This window comes from Crocuta crocuta, unplaced genomic scaffold (assembly GCF_008692635.1).
Source record: "Crocuta crocuta isolate KB4526 unplaced genomic scaffold, BGI_CrCroc_1.0 scaffold163, whole genome shotgun sequence".
Classification (NCBI taxonomy): domain Eukaryota; kingdom Metazoa; phylum Chordata; class Mammalia; order Carnivora; family Hyaenidae; genus Crocuta; species Crocuta crocuta.
Window position 1 is genome coordinate 4,955,009 of NW_027529533.1, and position 19,136 is coordinate 4,974,144.

At 33.4% G+C, this 19,136-nt stretch overlaps 1 protein-coding gene across 1 annotated transcript in view; it reads left to right on the forward strand.

Annotated features, from left to right (window-relative positions):
- MDGA2 (MAM domain containing glycosylphosphatidylinositol anchor 2) overlaps positions 1-19,136 on the forward strand; it is an 811,206-nt gene that overhangs the window by 780,736 nt on the left and 11,334 nt on the right. The window contains exons 14-16 of the mRNA XM_077761231.1: positions 750-905; positions 1,371-1,529; positions 14,291-14,421. Of these exons, the coding sequence (XP_077617357.1) occupies positions 750-905; positions 1,371-1,529; positions 14,291-14,421 (446 nt within the window). The remainder of the gene's footprint in view (positions 1-749; positions 906-1,370; positions 1,530-14,290; positions 14,422-19,136) is intronic.

Here is a 19,136-nt window from a genome sequence, read left to right on the forward strand (position 1 = left end):
AAGTTAACTACTTTTTAAAAATACTTTGCATTATCTTCCCCTAAGTAATCTTCCATTTCTGTAAGTGCTTATATGTGAAAGCATCTCCAGAGATGGTGTGAAAAATTATAACCTCAGGGTATACAGCTTTAAAGTCTTGTCAGATAAACTAATAAAGATCATTGTGTAATTGACAATTCTGTTTTGTTTGGGATGTTCTTATATTTGAAAATGAAAGTTGGGAAAAGTCATGGGGCACCTGAGTGGCTCAGTCAGTTAGGCCTCTGACTTTGGCTCGCATCATGATCTCATGGCTTGTGGGTTTGAGCCCACATCGGGCTCTGTGCTGACAGCTCAGAGCCTGGAACCTGCTTCGGATTCTGTATCTCCCTCTCTCTACCCCCGCCCTGCTTGCACTCTCACTCTCTCTCAAAAATAAACAAACATTAAAAAAAAATTGTTTTAATAAGTAAGTTGAGAAAAGTCTTCAGCCATAGTTCAATTTCAGTTATTTGGATATTTCAGAGGAAAATGGTTTTGGTTTAAGTTATTAAGCAAGAGACTGGTTTATATACATCAAGGTTATTGTTCTCTTTATGAAAATTGAAAGTTTCATGTTTAGTCATAATCTTGTGCACCTTTGTTGCTCTGGGGCCATTACTGCAATCTTGCATAATTATTACTCTATGATGTTTTGAAATTTTTTATAAGAATATTGTAGTGTTTATATTAATTTAATTAATATTAATTACTTTAAAATTTGTCAACAGGAGAATTTCACTGTGGATTTGAAGATGGTAACATTTGTTTGTTCACCCAAGATGATACAGATAATTTTGACTGGACAAAGCAAAGTACTGCAACAAGAAATACAAAATACACCCCAAACACAGGACCGAATGCCGATCGTAGTGGCTCCAAAGAAGGTATGAGGGTATGAAATGTTGTGTTTATAACAATCATACTCCAGCCGTGGATGTCTAAAAATGCCATTAATATGACATGCACATAATGCTTAGCTATAGATTTGAAGATTATGGGATAAAACCTTAAATTTTTAATGCACAGTCTCAATAATTCAGATATTTTCAAAGCTTGGAGACATTAATTTTCTCTCAGAACTCATAGACACATATAGTTGAGAGATTAGAATTGTTTTTGATAATTCAAGTCCAACATTCCACTTTTGTTTAAAGTTTTTGTACTTTTTAAGCAGTTTTACCTTTCATTATGTAGATCATTTATTCTTTATGTGTATAAACATTTCACAAATGAGATAAAAATTCTATGCACCTAGAATGTACTCCTTATAAAAACCCTAAACCTTCTTAATGATTAAATTTCACACCTGCTAATAATGTGTTTAAACATTTTATATGGTCTTTTTAAAGGTTTTTATATGTACATTGAGACATCTCGACCCAGACTGGAAGGCGAAAAGGCCCGACTTCTCAGCCCTGTTTTCAGCATAGCTCCTAAAATCCCTTATGGCCCCACAAACACTGCGTATTGTTTCAGCTTCTTTTATCACATGTATGGACAACATATAGGTAAGATGGCAACAATTATTATGTTTCTTTTAAAGTAAATCATAACGAAGAAGAAAAGGTTTACAAAGACACAGCATGAAATCAATTTTAGTCAAAGAATATCATCACTGACTTTTTTTTTTTAATGTTTAGTCATTTTTGAGACAGAGACAGCACGAGCAGGGTAGAGGCAGAGAGAGAAGAATTCACAGAATCCGAACCAGGCTCCAGGCTTTGAGCACAGTGCCTGACACAGGCCTCAAACTCATAAACCCCAAGATTATGACCTTGGCCAAAGTCAGACGCTGAACTGACTGAGCCACCCAGGCACCACTATCAATATTGACTTTTAAATGACTTACCTTCAAATTGCAAAATAAGAGGCTAAGAATGTTCTCCTATCATGTCCTAATTTACAAATTTTAGATTCAAATTTGAACTATGGAGCATTACCTACCCCTTCTATAATCCTAAATCACACAGACCATCAGTGGGTTAAATTCTTGATGTGATCTTATTGTGGAATTAATAGCAGTATAATTTAAGCAGCTTCTTTTCAAAGAAATTTGCTCAAATAATGACTCGGTGTATATTAATGACCACAAAAAGGAGTATTGCCATATTTGGGAGATAAATACCATTAGCACTGTCTATACATGTAGAATAGTGGGATGATATGTTCTTGTTTATAAAGTATGCCTAACACACCTAGTAGGATTTAAGAACATCCTCTGTCCTGAAGAGCATGCAAAGTTGAAGACACACTCCCTGCCCTAGAGACCTACAGTAATGGATGCTAAGATGAGTAAATACACATCATGCTGGATAGCATACCACATAACCTTAGAGAGAACAGAGCGGAATGGCTGTGGGAGCTGGGGAGAGCTCATACAGTTCTACAATTCTTTATGCACAATTCTAAAATCCAAAACACTGAACACAAAATTTTTAAATTTAATTATTTGGCAGCACATGCTATCTGATCTACATGTGTTAGACTATATGACCCAAAATAATCTGAGCTTATTTAGTCTTTATTTATCCAAATAAGTGTGAACGTTTATTTGCAGCAAAAATATGACTATGTTTGATTATGAGATTCTGTTCCAGATCCTTCCAGAAACTGCCATGATACACAAGATACACATTCTTTTACCTTTCTAAAATAAGCCAAAATTCTGAATGGTGAAGCATCTATCCTCACAGAGCTTAGACAAGGGATTGTGGGTCTCTATCTAGAGGAAGAATAAGGCAATGCTTTGGGACAAAGGAAAACATCTCTCTATGAAAGAAGAGTACATTTTCAATGGTCAGAGATGAGCACAGGGATGATTAAGGCACTGGTAATGAGGAAATAAAATGTGGAAAGTTAGGATGACATTATGTGTTTTGATGTAAATGAACAAAACTAAAACTATAAATATCTAATTATATAAACTAATACAATTGTGCACATGATACATGTCAGCTAAAGTATTTAGGTGAAGCTATTCTCTTAAACATTTTATAAAAATGAGTATAGCATCACTGTCCATTTGTTACAGTGGAGAAAACTGAGCCTCAGAGAGTTTGTACGGATTGCAAGGAACTGGTTATGCTGGGATATAAACTCATTGCCAGCACTATTAGCCAGTATTTTTCACAGTGGAGCACTAGATAATACACCAGGAAGGACAAACTTGTGCAATAAAAAGTCCCCTGAACATGAAGTCAAGAAATCCGGGTTGGAACTTGGCTGTAGCTTACTGGAAGAATTTAGAGAATTCACTTAAAACATCTGGATCATGATCTCCTCATGTGTAAAATGGAAAAAATAATTCCTATTTCAGAAATTAGTTCACGCTAAATGGGATAACATATATAAAATCTCATATCAGATGGTAGACACTCTTAATCTAAGGTTACTTTGAATCTCAAAAAGCAATAATAGCAATAATAAAGTAATAGCTAATGTTGGTCATTATTCCTAACACGTCATGGATTATTTCTTTTAATTATTAAAGTAAATATTTGCATTCATTAAAATCATTATCTTCTTTCATAGATAAGGAGACTGATACAGAGAATTTTACTTCACTTGCCATAATGTCACAGCTGATAAATAGCAAAGCCATGATATCAATCTGGGAAGGAGAACAGAGCTTTACTGCTTCACTGCTCTGTGGGGAGACTTCCTAGAGTGTCATAAATGTTTAGCTAATTTAGTAGTTGGGGAGAGGTATTACAGATTTTGGGCAGATTTCTGATTTGGGAAAATAAATCTGACAAGAGTGAGTAAAATCATGGAGAAACAAAATACAGACTGGAAAAGCGTTAGAAAGTTGTGACAGTAGTCATAGCTTCACTACGGCCAAACCTACAAAGGGAAATAACTCTCCACACAACTTCCAAACCATCATATTTACCGTGAGATTAAGATCTTCTTACAAAGGTAGGATTAGCTCAACTCTCATTTTCCCATTAGTTGGTGGTGTATTTTTTATTTTTCACTTCATTTCTCTTCTCCCAATTTACCTTGGAACAGGCTTTATTTTTAAACAGATAATTCCAAGATCAGTATTTTTAATTACTTACATGAGTAAAGTATGCATTTACTGTTTTTATGAGGCTGGCCCCCTCTCAAGCTTTCTCCATATTTATATTAATATCCAAGATAATGTTCATATACTTTTAACTTCAAATTTTTATTCTTATCCTCTTTTTTGTCAACAAATGTCCAGTTGACTTCTGCCAGTTTTATTCTGATTGTTTCTGGAAGAAGGCAGTTCTTCATTTCTTCCATGTTCTCAGACATTTACCATTTTGATGCCTATGCCATTTCTCTGCTTCATCAGATTGTTGAAAGTTGCAGGTATCAGATCTATCACTGGAGTCCCTCCCAGGAGGGCACAATCATGCTGCTTACTAAAATCTAGACAAAAAATGTCTGTTTCAGACATTGACTAACCAATTAGGACCAGATGAGTGACCTCATTAGAGCGAGATTGCCTGTAACTGAAATCTTCCCTCTTAGTAAATATTATTGTAAGACACTCATTTATCTGTAAACCTGGGGGGCATTTGGAGTCACTGGTTTTACAAATGACATTGTTTTCTTCATTCTTTTTGAAATCCAGATTGAAAAATGATTTGGGTGGATTTCTAATAGCCTAATTGTGGTTAATACTTCTTGAGTAACCATACATAATCTATGCTGTTTAAACTTTGACTAATGCTCAATATATCATTGAGTTGTAACTCTTTAACGATATAAAAATGGGCTATCAGTTATGCATTACTTAGAAAAGAGATTCCTCTTTGACGTAACGTCAGATATGTTGTATTATTGATCTATTCCTGTATAAAAAGTTTCCCCAAAATTTTGTGGCTCGAAACACAAACATTTATCCCTCAGCATCTGTGGGTCAGGAATATAGGTGAGGCTTAGCTGGGTGTCTGTAACACATGGTCTCTCATGAGGTTGCAGTCAAACTATCAGACATGATGGCCATCTTATCTGAAGACTTGACTAAGGGATAATACTTCTTCTAAGCCCACTCACTTGGTGTTTGGCAGGCCTCACTCTTTTCATGGGTATTGGACTAAGAACATTGATTTCTTGCTGGCCATTGAGTTCCTCTCCATTCTCTCAAGTTCCTTGTCATAGGGACATGTCTACAGGACTGTCTCATGGCATGGCAGCAGGCTTTCTCCAGAATAAGCAATGACAGAGCAAATACATACCCAAGACTTTTTATAACCTAATCTCTGAAGTGGCGTTCCATAATATCTGCCTTATTCTATTCATTATAACTGAGCTGATATTTCCGGCCCACATTCAATGGGGGGAAATTACATGTGTTAATGCTAGGAGGTTGAAATCATTGGAAGGCATTTTAGCATTTATTTGCCACATGGGTAAAATTTCTTGTTACTTATATGTTTCATCAAAATTAAAGAAAAAATAAATGAAAACTACAATGTGTCACCCTTAAACTAACTGTTCATTTATAAGTCCATGATATAATAGCTGTTGACAACAGTATAAGATTATTTAAGCAACCCTGTAGGTACTAGAAGGCATTTTGATTCTTGATGAATCATCTGAATTTCTAATGTTTTTGCATTTAAACTGAACTTCATATGAGGTCACTTGATATGACAAAAGCTTATTAAAATCAGTAAAATATACACTTCATTTATTTCTAGAAAGAATGTTAGGTATAAGCATACCAGGAAATTAAAGATAAAAATACAGAGGGCACTTATTGAACGCATTCATTGAACTTGATAAGAATGGTTCAATAAAGTTGTGGCTCTAGAAAGCTAATTTTACTGTGGAACAAATGGGAAATAAATAAGAGTCCAGTCATGAGATCTGTTCTTTTCATGAATCTTGCAGGTGGGGAAGAAGTGATAAAGTAGAGAGATGCGGGGTTATAGACGTGCGTATTTTTAAGACAAAAAAATTAATAGATAAGTTTCAGGGCTCCTGGGTGGCTCAGTCGATTAAGCGTCTGACTTTGGCTCAGGTCATGATCTCACAGTTTGTGGGTTCGAGCCCCACGTCAGGCTCTGTACTGACAGCTAGCTCAGAGTCTAGAGCTTATCTTTGGATTCTATATCTCCCTCTCTCTCTCTGCCCCTCCCCTGCTCACGCTCTCTCTCTCTCTCTCTCTCTCTCTCAAATAAATTAAAAAAAAAAACATTAAAGAAATTTAAAAAGGTAAGTTTATAGGTACCAAAGTCAGAGGGAAGCAAATTTCTTGAAAAGATGGGAATTGAGAGTTGTAATTCCCCTACTAGATTTCAAGGGGGATGAATGTCACTTCCACTTAGGTGGAAAGAAAAGAATGGGGATTGTGGCTTTTGGTACATTCTTAGATGCAAGAACAGCAAGTGGACTTGGAAACTGCCTTTTTAACAGTATCTAATAGTACCTGGGTTTTTTTTCTGTAAAATAAATATAGCATTTGCATGTTCAAAGAGTAGACCATTGTAGGAGAATAGTAAATGGAAATAGAGACTGATCAGTGACACAGAGAGAGTGGAAGCAAAGAAGAGATTATCAGTCCTCAGTGTTTTGAAATATATTTAAGGATATAATGCTCAGTTTCAGTGCCAATCACTTCTTTTGTGTATTACTGAATTCCCTGCTAACTGATTTCTTTGCTGTCTCTTTGGCTTATAGTTTCTGGGATAAAGATCATTTTCTCAAACCACTATCATAAGAACCTTAAGGATATACGCCCTTCTGGCTTCTTTTTAGGGCAGTAGAATAGCCTATTATCAGCCATATGTGAAGTTCCCCAAACTGAGCTATCTTGTATCTGGGGCCTTTTTCTAGGCTCTGTCTTTGTTCTACTGAACTGAACTGCATACTTGGGGGGAGCAGAAACAATATCACTCCCCATCACATGGTGCCCTGCAAATGTATATATTTGCCCACTATATAAATATTAAGCAAATGAATATTTTTAAATCATATGATACAATACTTTTTCCCTTCCTTAAATCATCTAGGTAACTAATATTCTTCCATTAGAATCTAAGTCAATGGCATCAGAATTATTTGCCCATCTTCCTTCTCTTTTTGTCCCTATAACATCTGGTAACATCTTATCATAATGTTTGTCACCTTGACCTCTGCTAGACTATAAGCTCTTTGAGAGCAGCAGTCATGATTGATTTATATTTATTCCTCTGAATAACAAATGCTCAATAGATTTTACAAAATAATAACCTAAGCCAAATATTTAAGCTTCTGAGTGTTCCAAAAGAATAATAAAGCAAAGTACTTAAAAGTATTTGTGTAGGTTGGAAACAGAAGGTCATTTCACTCACTCTTTATAGAATAGGTTGGGAAAAAAATAGAAGTTAATCATTGACTTAAAGTGCTCTGGCAGCCAAAGCTTAAAGGAATGTCACGTATTAGCAATTAATTCAAAGAGAAATTTATGTTTATGAAAGCACCTTTAAAATATGAGAAATGTCTTCACTTAGTACTTTTAGACAGTTCTAAAACTTGTTCAAATAAAATGTTTATAGATGATGGACCTTAATACAATTTGAGTTTTGAGCTGAAGTATCATGGTCCAGGTATGTCACCTTATGATTAACTAATAGAGTGCAGAAACAGAATTAACCTCTAAGTAATTTCTATTAATAAGCTATCTCAGGTTATCCTTTAGTGAGAGTGGAATAAAACTTCCTCAGGGCTGACATTCAAAGATTTTAAAATGGAGACTTCAGTGTTTTTATACACAATATAGAAAAGGCAATAGTGACAATGTGTTACATGGTTTTAGGAATCTGATTTTTATTCTCATTTTGGTCAGACTATATTTCTTCTGTTTGAGTTAAGAAAATAGAAATTCTTGCTTATATCTCAAATATGTTCCTCAAATAATAAATCTGCTCCTATATTTTACTCTTTAGATTGAGACATTATAGTAAAGACAGTTTGAGCCTGTTTTCAGAAAAATCTTGTATGTATTTAATACTGATAATGCCAATGTGATCAATGAAAATAATGCTGTAGGTGGAAGACATTCATTGAGGAAACTGTTGAATTAAGATGTATTTTTTTAAGGGGAGGGTGGATAGAACCTAGCCACTTATAATCAAAATGTGTTAGTATAGCCACTTGTCACTGACCCTCTAATAAGACTGTATGTGGTATTGAGCACACTTACCTTTTAAGTCTGAGTTTTGAACCACCAACTACCCCTAAATTTATTATCCTCTTCTTTATTACTCAGATAATATAAAGTAGAAGCTGAGATTTTTAAATAAAAATAATGCTATGACCAAGAAAGTCTGATATTTCAAAATATACTAGTCTAGGCTAATTCTTAATGTAATTAATACAAAACATTATCTCATCAGTTGAATTGATGATAAGCAAATAGATTAACTTGCTTTTGTTTCTCACCCAGTGAAAAACATTTTAAACTATCTTCACTGAAAGTATAGGTTTATTATGAGGAGTATTTTTACCCTAAGGTCTTGAATTCACTCATTTTTGTTCATTAGAATAAATTGCATATGCTGTGTGCCTTGTGGTATATAGGGTTCTACAGAAAATAAGAATTGTGGTGAAAGGTTTTTATCCATCAAATATTTTGCCATCGTATTTGAAATAATAAATTACTAAATAAAATAAAAGTCATATCAAACTAATATTTATCAAAATGCATGACAAGCCTATATGATGGGAAGTAAGGGACAGAACACTAAGAACAGCAAAGTTAAAACAGTTTCTATGGACAAGAAAAAAAATGTAAACCATCCAAATAAGTGAGTATTAACCAGAAAGCAAAGGTTACAGAATGGGAGAAATAGGAACCACATGCAAAATTGGAGAATATTGCTCTTATAGAACAGTAGAGACAGTGGTAGAATCAAAGAGTGACAGGATCTGCATAAGAGATCTGACATATTTCAGAGAAATAGAAAGCCTGATGAAGGCTATGTTTTAGGAAAATTTATTGGACGTTAATGGAGAGATTCAACAGGATACAAGAAGGCAAGGTAATGACTAGAGAAAATGAACTGACATTTTTTATTTAAGATATGATTGCAATTATATATTGAAAAAATAATAACAGTGGATGCATGCAGTCATTTCTATTCAAGCAGAAAATAATGATTTTATAATTTCCCATATCTGTGTATATAAAACAAATGATGCTAACAATTACCTATCAGTATACATAGCTCTTGCCTGAAGCTAGATGATTTTGGCACATTCTCATCTTCCACGAAATGTGAAACACAAATTAATGGCTGTATTCCTGATTAGAATAAAAATGTGATATATATGCAAGTCATCCCTAGGCTTGGAGTAAACCAAATTACAAATTAGTTTATACGAACTTGGTAATTTCAAGTATCTGTAGGATGTATGCATGCACATTTTAGGACATATATTTTACCTAAAATATATAAGATACATATTTATAGTAAATAGTTAAATGTAAAATTATATTAATGACTTCTGAAAGAACCAGGTAATAATAATTATAAATATTTTTGAAAATTATATTTATACAATAATTTGTATGAAATAATATCAAAATAAGAACCATCTTATTTCATAATGCCATAAATAACTTCAAAACATTGGTCACTGTTCTTGAGGTCACTTAGCTCTTCAGACTGTGGTCCCTAACATGAGGTCAGTTCTCTTGAGCTCTCACACCTGAACTCTAGAAGGGATGGTGATCAAACTATAAGAATTAGGAAACCAAACTGAAGAAAAAGACAGTTATGTTTTGCTTAGCAATGTCAAACTTGTATCATGGAACTATATAGCATTTGAAAATCCTTGGGGATGATTACATTCATACCTATTGATACCCGGTGCCTACTCAAGCATAAACACAGTGCCTCTGAGGACTTAAAATTACTTTTAAAGGATATTAACACAATCCATCATATTCACTTTGGAATTTTCTTACTATAATACTATAATAATGTGCTGAGTCAGCTTAGCTGAATCTAACTTTTCTTGAAGCGCTTTAATTCTGTTTCACAAGTTCTCATTTCATTGACCTAGATGACCTGAACATAAGTTTATAGAACTGTTGTCATTGAATTCTCTTTATAAACTTAAAAAACTGGAAAGTTGCTGGGAAAAAAGTTCTAAAATCACTTGTCTGTTAATACTGCTTTTTTTTTGTAAAACATACCAGCAAATCAATAGTTTGGATTCAATGATTTGGATTATAGAGTATAATTAATGAGACATTTAAATTATAATATAGTTTAAAGAACTTAGTTCAGTCAGTTATTCTTCTAGTGTCTTTCTTCATAAGTAATGCTTGCCTTTTAAAATAAAATCTAGTCAAATTGACTATAGCTTAAAAAATGTATTCAAAAACAAATTCAAACCTGGGATATAACAGACCTGGCTTCTTTAGATCTAGGACGAATATTTTTCACATATTATTTGGAATAATTCAAGTTTCAATTTATATTATATACGTAAAAAGAAAACATTAATTGAAAAACGTAAACAGGCTCCTGGGGAAAGAACATTCCCTGAAAAAATATATTTATTATTGATATAATAACATCACTGATAATGGTAAGTCGTGTGTGTGTGTGTGTGTGTGTGTGTGTGTAATTTATTAAAGCATGTATTTCTTACTTTATATTCTAAAGACAAGTAGCATATATTACTTTTTTGGTCTAATTATATTGAAAAAATAATAACGTAATAATTATTAATAATAAATAATAGGTCTGAAAAGAAATGCTATTTTTTTAACATTTGACACAAAGTTCCATGCATTGATTTGATGACAGGATTGATCCCTGTCACTTCAATCAAAATAACTGGCCATGTTACCCAAGAGAAATAAGAGTTTCACATAAAATGGTAATTCATTCACTGCCATCTATTTATATTAGCACTTCACATTTATATTTAACTCACATCTGCTGGTAATTTTTAAAGTATAGAACAATTTGAACTGCCTTAATAGCTTAGAGATAACATCCTTCATTCTCTACATGCAAGCTACTGTAGGACTTCTACTGGGTAGAGAAGCTAAGGTGTTACATTTAAGGAAAAAAAAGACAACCGGTACTTTCCTTTCTGAAAAAGCAGTTGAGTTAGATAAGAAATCAGTAGAGAATATCACAGGTCAGCCCTATCAGTTACCACTAGTATAGCCATAGGCTACAGCAGACACAAGCCATGGGACAGATGAGGAGCTCCTTTTCTATCTAATGCATATACAGACTATTTCTTCAAATAATTTCTGACAGGTGTATGCTACATATCACTTTGTTAGTCCAATGACAACTAATGGATTAAAAAAGTATTATAACTGTATTTTAATGTTTAAGACAATGTATTATTTATTTAGGCTTGATTTCCTTAGAATTCCTCCCTGTTGTGGATTCATGTTCAAAAAGAGAATGCAGTTACATTACACAGAGATGTCCTGAAAGGGCTTTTCCTTTTGGCACAGGTTGCCTTTCTAAAGTACAAGGTACTAATACCAATGAGCAAGAAAAATTGAGCCACAGTGAGTATCTAAAAAGGAAAATAGAAGGAAGGATTCAGAATAGCTACTTCTTACTACGATGGATCACTGAGCACAGTCTCCTGAAATAAAACTGCCTTATGAGACAGATTATAAATCTAAAGTCTCTTTATAATGTCCACAATGCCCATTTTTCGGTGAAAATCACTAGACATACATAGAAACAGGAAATGTGATCCACAGTCAATGAAAAAGTAAAAATCAATCTGTTGAAATAAAACTGAAGCGGCCAGATAAGGGCAAATAAAACTGAAGATGGCAGATATATCTATCCATCTATAGATACTTAGACAGATAGGTAATTGGAGTCTGAAAAGTAGAAGAAAAAGATAAGGCATAAATTAAGGAAAAACCGAAAGAATTTCAGCAAACTCTACACCAAGATGAATATAAGGAGAATCATATTTAGGCACATTATAATTAAACTACCACAAATCAAAGATAAGGAAAAATTCTCAAAAGCAGCCTGAAGGAGAAAGAAAAACATATACAAGGGAACAAAGATAAAATAGGGGCAGATTTCACATTACAAACAGTGACATACAGAAAGAGTAGAATAACTTTAAACTGCTTGTGGGAAAAAATGGCAGAATTTTAAGTCTCACAAAAACATAAGAGTGAAATGAAGTTATTTTTATATAAACAAACCTGAGAAACTTTGTCTCCAGCAGATGACCACTACAAAAAGTACTAATGGATATTCTTCAGGCCAAAGGGAAATGGTGCTAGATTGTAACTCAGATCTACAGGTAGAAAGGAAGACCATCAGAAATGGTAAATAAGTGGAAAATTTTAAAACTATCTTTTCTTCTTACAATTTGTATAAAATATATGTGACTGTTCACTGTAAGTTAAGGTTTACAATTTAGGCAAAGGTAAAAGTTACAATTACTATTAAAAATAGAAAAAAGGACAGGTAAATATACTGTGGTAAGATTATTGCATGTGTGTAGTGAGATAAAGAATGTGAAGTATCAGCTTTGAAATGAAAGGAGGGAGATAATAGTAAAGGAGGGTGATAATGAAAGGAGGGTATGATGATGTAAAGCTGTGAGCATGAAGAATAAAATATTGACTAGAATTGGACTATGAAGAGTTAAAAGTGCCTCCTCTTAGCCCTGGAACAACCACTAAAACACAATTAGAGAGAGATTTAAATATCAGTACAAGAAATAAATTTAATCATATTAACTGATTCAACTGAAAAGAAGGAAGAGAAGGAGGCACAAAAGAATAAAAAGAGAAGGTACAAGTAGAGAACAAATAAAGTGGACTTCATTCAAAATATTTCAAAAACCACAGTAAGTATAAATGAACTAAATATTAAAAATTAAAAGGACTGACAGAATAACAAAGATGAATAGAATAGAAACTATACTTAGGAAAAGTAGCCAGAAACACAAAAAAATACTTAGTGCATAATTTCACTAACATGAAATTCTAGAAGAGGCAAAAACGTTCATCAGGAAAGTCTTATCAGTAGTTGCCTGGCATAGGAGCAAGTGCTGTGAAGATAACTGCAGAGGAAAGTGAGGGAACTCGCTGGGAAGCTGGAACTGTCCTGTATCTTGATTGAGTGGCACTTACACTCTAGTATATATCAATCAAAGGTTATTGATCTGTACATTTATGAGAGAATCTTATTGCATGTGATATCTCAATAATGTTTCCTAAATGTATCAAAATACTGATTGCTTAGTGATCAATATATCAGACTTTGAAACTTTGTGGGTTCAAATATTATCTCTGCTATTTTCTTACTGTATGAATTGGGCAAATTACTTAATCATCCTAAGTTTTCTCTATATTTGGGAAAAATAGTAGTTCATAGGACTATTGAAAGAATTCCTTATCTGGAGTAGGTGTTCACCATATATCAATACCATATTGTATTAATATCATTAACATCACTACTATTTTTACTATTTACAGAATGTGAAGCTGTTGACAGATATATCAAATCATGAAACAAAGTTATTCTCATTAAATCTTCAAATAATTCTTTAAAAAGAGAAATGAGACTTGGATCAAAAGTAAACTGAAAGAGATGCTAATTGGTAATGTAAGATAAGGCAATTAGAGTCAGATTTTGAGCAAGTCACTCAGTACATACAGAAAACATTAGTTTCCTGTTAATGTAACAAGTGAGTTACCACAAGGGTTGTGACTTAAAAGAACAAAAATGTATTACCTTACAATTCTAGAAGACAATTCCAAAATGAGTAAAATGGGGCTAAAATCAAGATGTCAGCAGGCCTACATCCTTCTGAAGGCTTTAGGGAAGAATATATTTCTTTGCCTTTCCTAGCTTCTAGAGGCTGCTTATATTTAGCCTATGGCTTCTTTCTTCATCTTCAAAACCAGCACATAGCATCTTTTCTTTTACATGACCTTCTCTCCTATATCAAATCTCTTGCCTCCATCTTATAAAGATACATGGGGTTGTTTTAAGACACACCAAGGTAATCCAGAATAATTTCCATCTGGAGATCCTTAATTTGATCACATCTGCAAAGCCCCTTCGGTCATATAAAATAACACTCAAAGATTCTAGGGATTAATACACAGTTGTCTTTGGGGGCCTGCCAAATGTGGTAAGACCAAGATTGAAAATGAGAGGGGAGGAAAGGAGGAGACACTAATGTTCTGAGAAATTTTATTTTGAAAAGTTTACAAGTGTTTGGTCAAGGAGAAACAAATGCAAAACAAAAACTATACAAAATAAAATGTCATTGTTATTTTTAGGTGTTCTAAATGTTTATCTGCGTTTGAAAGGGCAGACAACGATAGAGAATCCACTGTGGTCTTCAAGTGGGAATAAAGGACAACGGTGGAATGAGGCTCATGTTAATATATATCCAATTACTTCATTTCAGGTAAGAAAAGAACAATCACTTCTGTGAATAGATTGCTACACATAAGCATAATGTTAAAGACAGAACTTAAGCATATATTAGAATATGAACATTCAGAAATTCTGTGATATGAGCATTGCAAAAATGACACTATTAATTTTTTCTTTAGTTCTCCAAGCTGTTTTATAAAGAGAAAATGCCCCTTTTCCTTATTAATTAATACCTATCAAGCAATATGTTTGAATAATTGTCTTTCAAAATCTAAATGATTTGCCTAGAGGAAATGTAATCCATTTCTACAAATTCACATGTGTATATTTTGGTATCTGAAGATAAATAACACAGCTTCTTATAATAATGGAAGCTGGATAGTCAGTTCTCAATTTGTTTGATTTTATTTGATGAAATTTTATATACTTTAGCAAAATGTGTCTCTTTGAGGTAATGTAGTTTTAGTAATTTATCACTTTAATTACCAGAGAACTTGACAAAGCTATTTTTCTTTGTTTTGACATTGAAAAGTAAGACTTGGATTGAATTAAGAAAGTTAGCTACAAATATATAATATAAATTTTAATTATAAAAATGGCCACTATGTCTTGAGACAATATTTCATGAAACTATTGCAGCAGAGAAAATAATGTAGTTTAGTGATTTTAGTAACTATATATAGTATCTTTATATACTCAGGTTGAGTGTTTTTTTTCTATCAGTGGTTTCCTCAATATATCAAAACATATTTTTGCTTCCTACGTGACTACCTCACCAACACAAAATTATTAAATCGAATATATATATATACAATACGCTTTTAAGAGAATAATTATATGAATATTTCCTTCAGGATAGTCCTTTATTGCCATAGACATCAATTTAGTAAATATTTATTGAGCATGTTCAAGATGATCATTTATTGTCTTAGTGAACAATTCAGTAAATACTTTTTGAGCTACTATGGTACGCCGGGAACATACTCAGATTGATGATCTAAAAATGATTGCTTACCTCAAATTGGTAGAAATATACATGTAAACACTGACATCACATGCTGTAAAAAATGCAATAATAGGGGTATGCACAAGGTTCTGTGAGCACATCCAAACAACAAGAACAGTACCGAGGAAAGTTCAGAGACACTTGAGGTAAGAGGTGAAAACCTGAACCAAGGAGAGGGATTGCAGAGCCAAGCAAGAGCTAACATTAATATTGCAGCACAGTTCAGACTGAACAGACATCAGCATCATATACCATAGAATTTGCCTGAGGAACAGAAAAACTTTTATCTGGAATTTGGTACCTAAGGATACATCAGACTGGTGTGATCTGAGGTTAAAGCTTAGATAATGGGGTGTCATTGGAAGATTTTTTTCTGGGAATGGTATGGTACAGTGGTCATGCTGGGGTTCACGGAGGTAAAATTGGGCTGACAAACAAGTTAGCAGTCATAAAATTCACATAAAAGATGCTGAAGGAATAAACTCAGGAAGTGGTATAAAGAAAAGTGGATGATTTCAAGATCTACTTAGGTGTGAAAACTAGCAGAACATGTTTATGTTGGGAATTTGGGAAGCAGCCATAAATGACTAGCAAGTTTCTAACTAGGGAATCTTGGGTAATGCTTGTGCTACACGTTGCCTTAAATAACAGAAAAGGGAAAAGAGACAAGCTTCAAGGTTGAATATGGCTACTTCTTTCTTGGACATGTTAACACAAAATGCCTATAGACTATCTTTTTAAAGCTGTGCAGGTTGTTATATGTGTTTATCTGAAACTCTGGGACATATACATTTGTGAGTCATCAGGTTGTATGTGCTTCCTAGAATGTGGTTAATATTTCCAAGGGAAAGTGTACATATGTGAACAGTGATTAAATGATGGAACCATGTAGAAAACTAACCAATCATTAGTAAGAACTGTGGGAGAAAAGCTAAATCCTAAGTAGTGTTTTTTAAAGTTAAAAGGAAGGAGATCCAGGAAAGTTGGGTGCCCACAGAATTTAAAGACAGTGATTATCAAATAGAAAAGCAAGTTGAGTCCAGTGCACTTGACCTACAGGTAGATCTTAAATTTTTATATTTATGTAAACATTTATTCGATAATTGTTCATATTCTTAAAGTATGAATTTTGTTTTGTGTGTTTTGTTCTTGCAAGAGAATGTTGCTTTAGTCAGGTTGTTACAGCAGGAAGAATTCAGAATGGAATGTCCCCCTGGATATAAGCAAAGAGGAGGGTTCATAGAGGAAAGAAATGAGAGGCAGAGTATCAGCTCCAAACTTGAGGTTCCCATCTTATAGGAAAGAACTGCTTTCCTTTGTGATTTGGTCCATCTTACTCCATTGCATCTTATAACCAGAATTTTTTATTTAAAGAAGGAATTTCAAGATGTCTGTTAGTCGTTAGTTACCAGGAAGGATGTGGTCAGTATAAATTGAGTAAAACATTTTTACGGTCCACTACAAATGGCAACTTTTCTGCAGCGTCAGAGATTTACATATTAATTTCACAAAAAGAGATTGATAAGAATGTTTAAAGCAGATATTCAATAAAGCTTCATTCACAATACTCCAAACCTAGGAGAACTCTCTTCACTACAATCATCTCTTCACCTCATTCCAACTGAGAAATCAGACTGGGTTTGCATAGTTGGTGCTCACAGTGGTTATCATTTCTAGTGCTTTTTGTTCCTTTTTGTAGAGGCATATTTCCATCAGGTATCAATTTTATTCTGCTTGAAGGACTTCTTTTAACATTTATTTATTGTAGCTTGGGTCTGCTAAACATGAATTCTTTTCACCTTTCGAACTTCTATAAAAGTCTATTTCACCTTCAGTTTTTGAAAGATCTTTCCTGAGTATAGGATTGTAGTTTTTCCTTTTGGAACTTTAAAGATATTCTGCTTTTTGTTTGCATTGTTTCCAAGAATAGATCTGTTGAAATTCCTATTCATCCTTCTATGTGTAAGGTGACTGGTTGCTTTTAAGATTTTCTCTTTATCACTGGTTTTGAGCAATGTAACTGTGGCATGTTTTTATGTTATTTTCTTCATTTTTCATGTGCTTGTGGTTCATTGATCTTGGATCTGTGAGTTTATAGTTTATATAAAATTTAAGTATTGTCTAGCTAATGTTTCTTCAAATATGTTTGTTCCTCTTCCTCTCCTTTGGAGACTCCAGTGCAATATCTTATATGTGTATATAAGACCTCTTATTTATGTGCACGTATATAAGGTGTTACACAGTTCATTGATGCTTTCTAAATTTTTTTTTTAGTTTATTTTTACTTGGGTTTCGTTTTGTGTAGTTTTCTGGTATATTTTCACATTCATTAATCATTTCTTCTGCAATGTCTAATCTACCTTCAGTCATAATCAGTGTATTTTGTATCTCAGACATTGCAATTTTCATCTCTATAAGTTCAACTTGAGTCATTTAAAAAATATTTTCCACATCTCTAGTGAATGTTTTGAAAATATGAAAACAAGTTATAATAGATTTCTTAATGTCTTGTCTGCTAATGCTAACAAACACCTGTATCAGTTCTTGGTTTGTTTTGACTGATTTTTTCCTCCTCATTACAAACCATTATTTATCTGCTTCTGTGCATGTCTGATAGTCTGATTGGCTGTCAAACACTGTGAATTTTATTTTGAGAGGTAAAATTCTTAGTTTTATAAAATGCAAAATTTGTTTTGTATTTTTTATATTTCTGTAATTATTCTTAAGCTTGTTTGGTTGTTATTTGGAAGCTGTTTGATCATTTTGGTCTTGTTTATAAGGTTTATTAGAAGACACTGAGCAGTATTTAATGTGGGGCTAATTATTTCTCACTACCAATGCAAGAGTCTTCTGAGCACTGTGTCCAATGCCCCACAAATTTTGAGGTTTCCATGTCTGGTGTGAGTTGAGTACTGTTCCCTTGAATGCATCATTCTCGTTCTTTCCCAGTTCTTGGGTAGTTACTGGACATTTGTGTACTGATTAGTACATTACTAAATAATCTAGGGGGAATTTCTGCAGATCTCTGTAACTCTGCTTGTATTCTACCCTGCACAATCTAGCTGCTTTGGACTCCATAGACTGTCAGCTCTGTCTCCTCACCCCAGATTTTCTACCAGGTTCTATCTTTCTTCTGGTTGCACTATGATCTCTAATTCTGTATAGGACAGTCATAGGGTTCACCTTGTTTGATTGCTGTCACTCATTGATTGTTGTTCTTCATTACCTGATGCTTACTTTTCATATATTTTTTCTAGTTATTTGGTTGTTTCTGATGAGAGGATAGATCTGGCTCCTGTTAATCTGTCTTGCTGGAAGCGAATGAAAAAGTAGCAGTTTTTAATGAAGCATTATTAAGTTATGTGAATTATCAGTCGAAAAGAAATCATATTTTTATTTTAGATTTTTATGTTCTTTTATTCTCTGACATATTTATAGGTCTGTTGCCTAAAGAGTCTTTAATTTCATAAATCTTGATTTTTGAAGGAAACATGAAACACAACTACATCATCGTACTGCATATATTGTCTGTATTTTGTCTTGGTTTTGAGTTTGTTGTTATTTTGAACTCTTTACAGACAAAGCATTTTTTTACTCAAAAATCATTTATAACCTATTGAGCTTTTCAAAAATACTTGCTTTGGTATATAATGCCTACCAGTAAAACATAGTAAAACTGTACAGAATATATTAGCATATAAATTAAGTTATGAGAAGTTTTAATATTACTCAGATGTAGC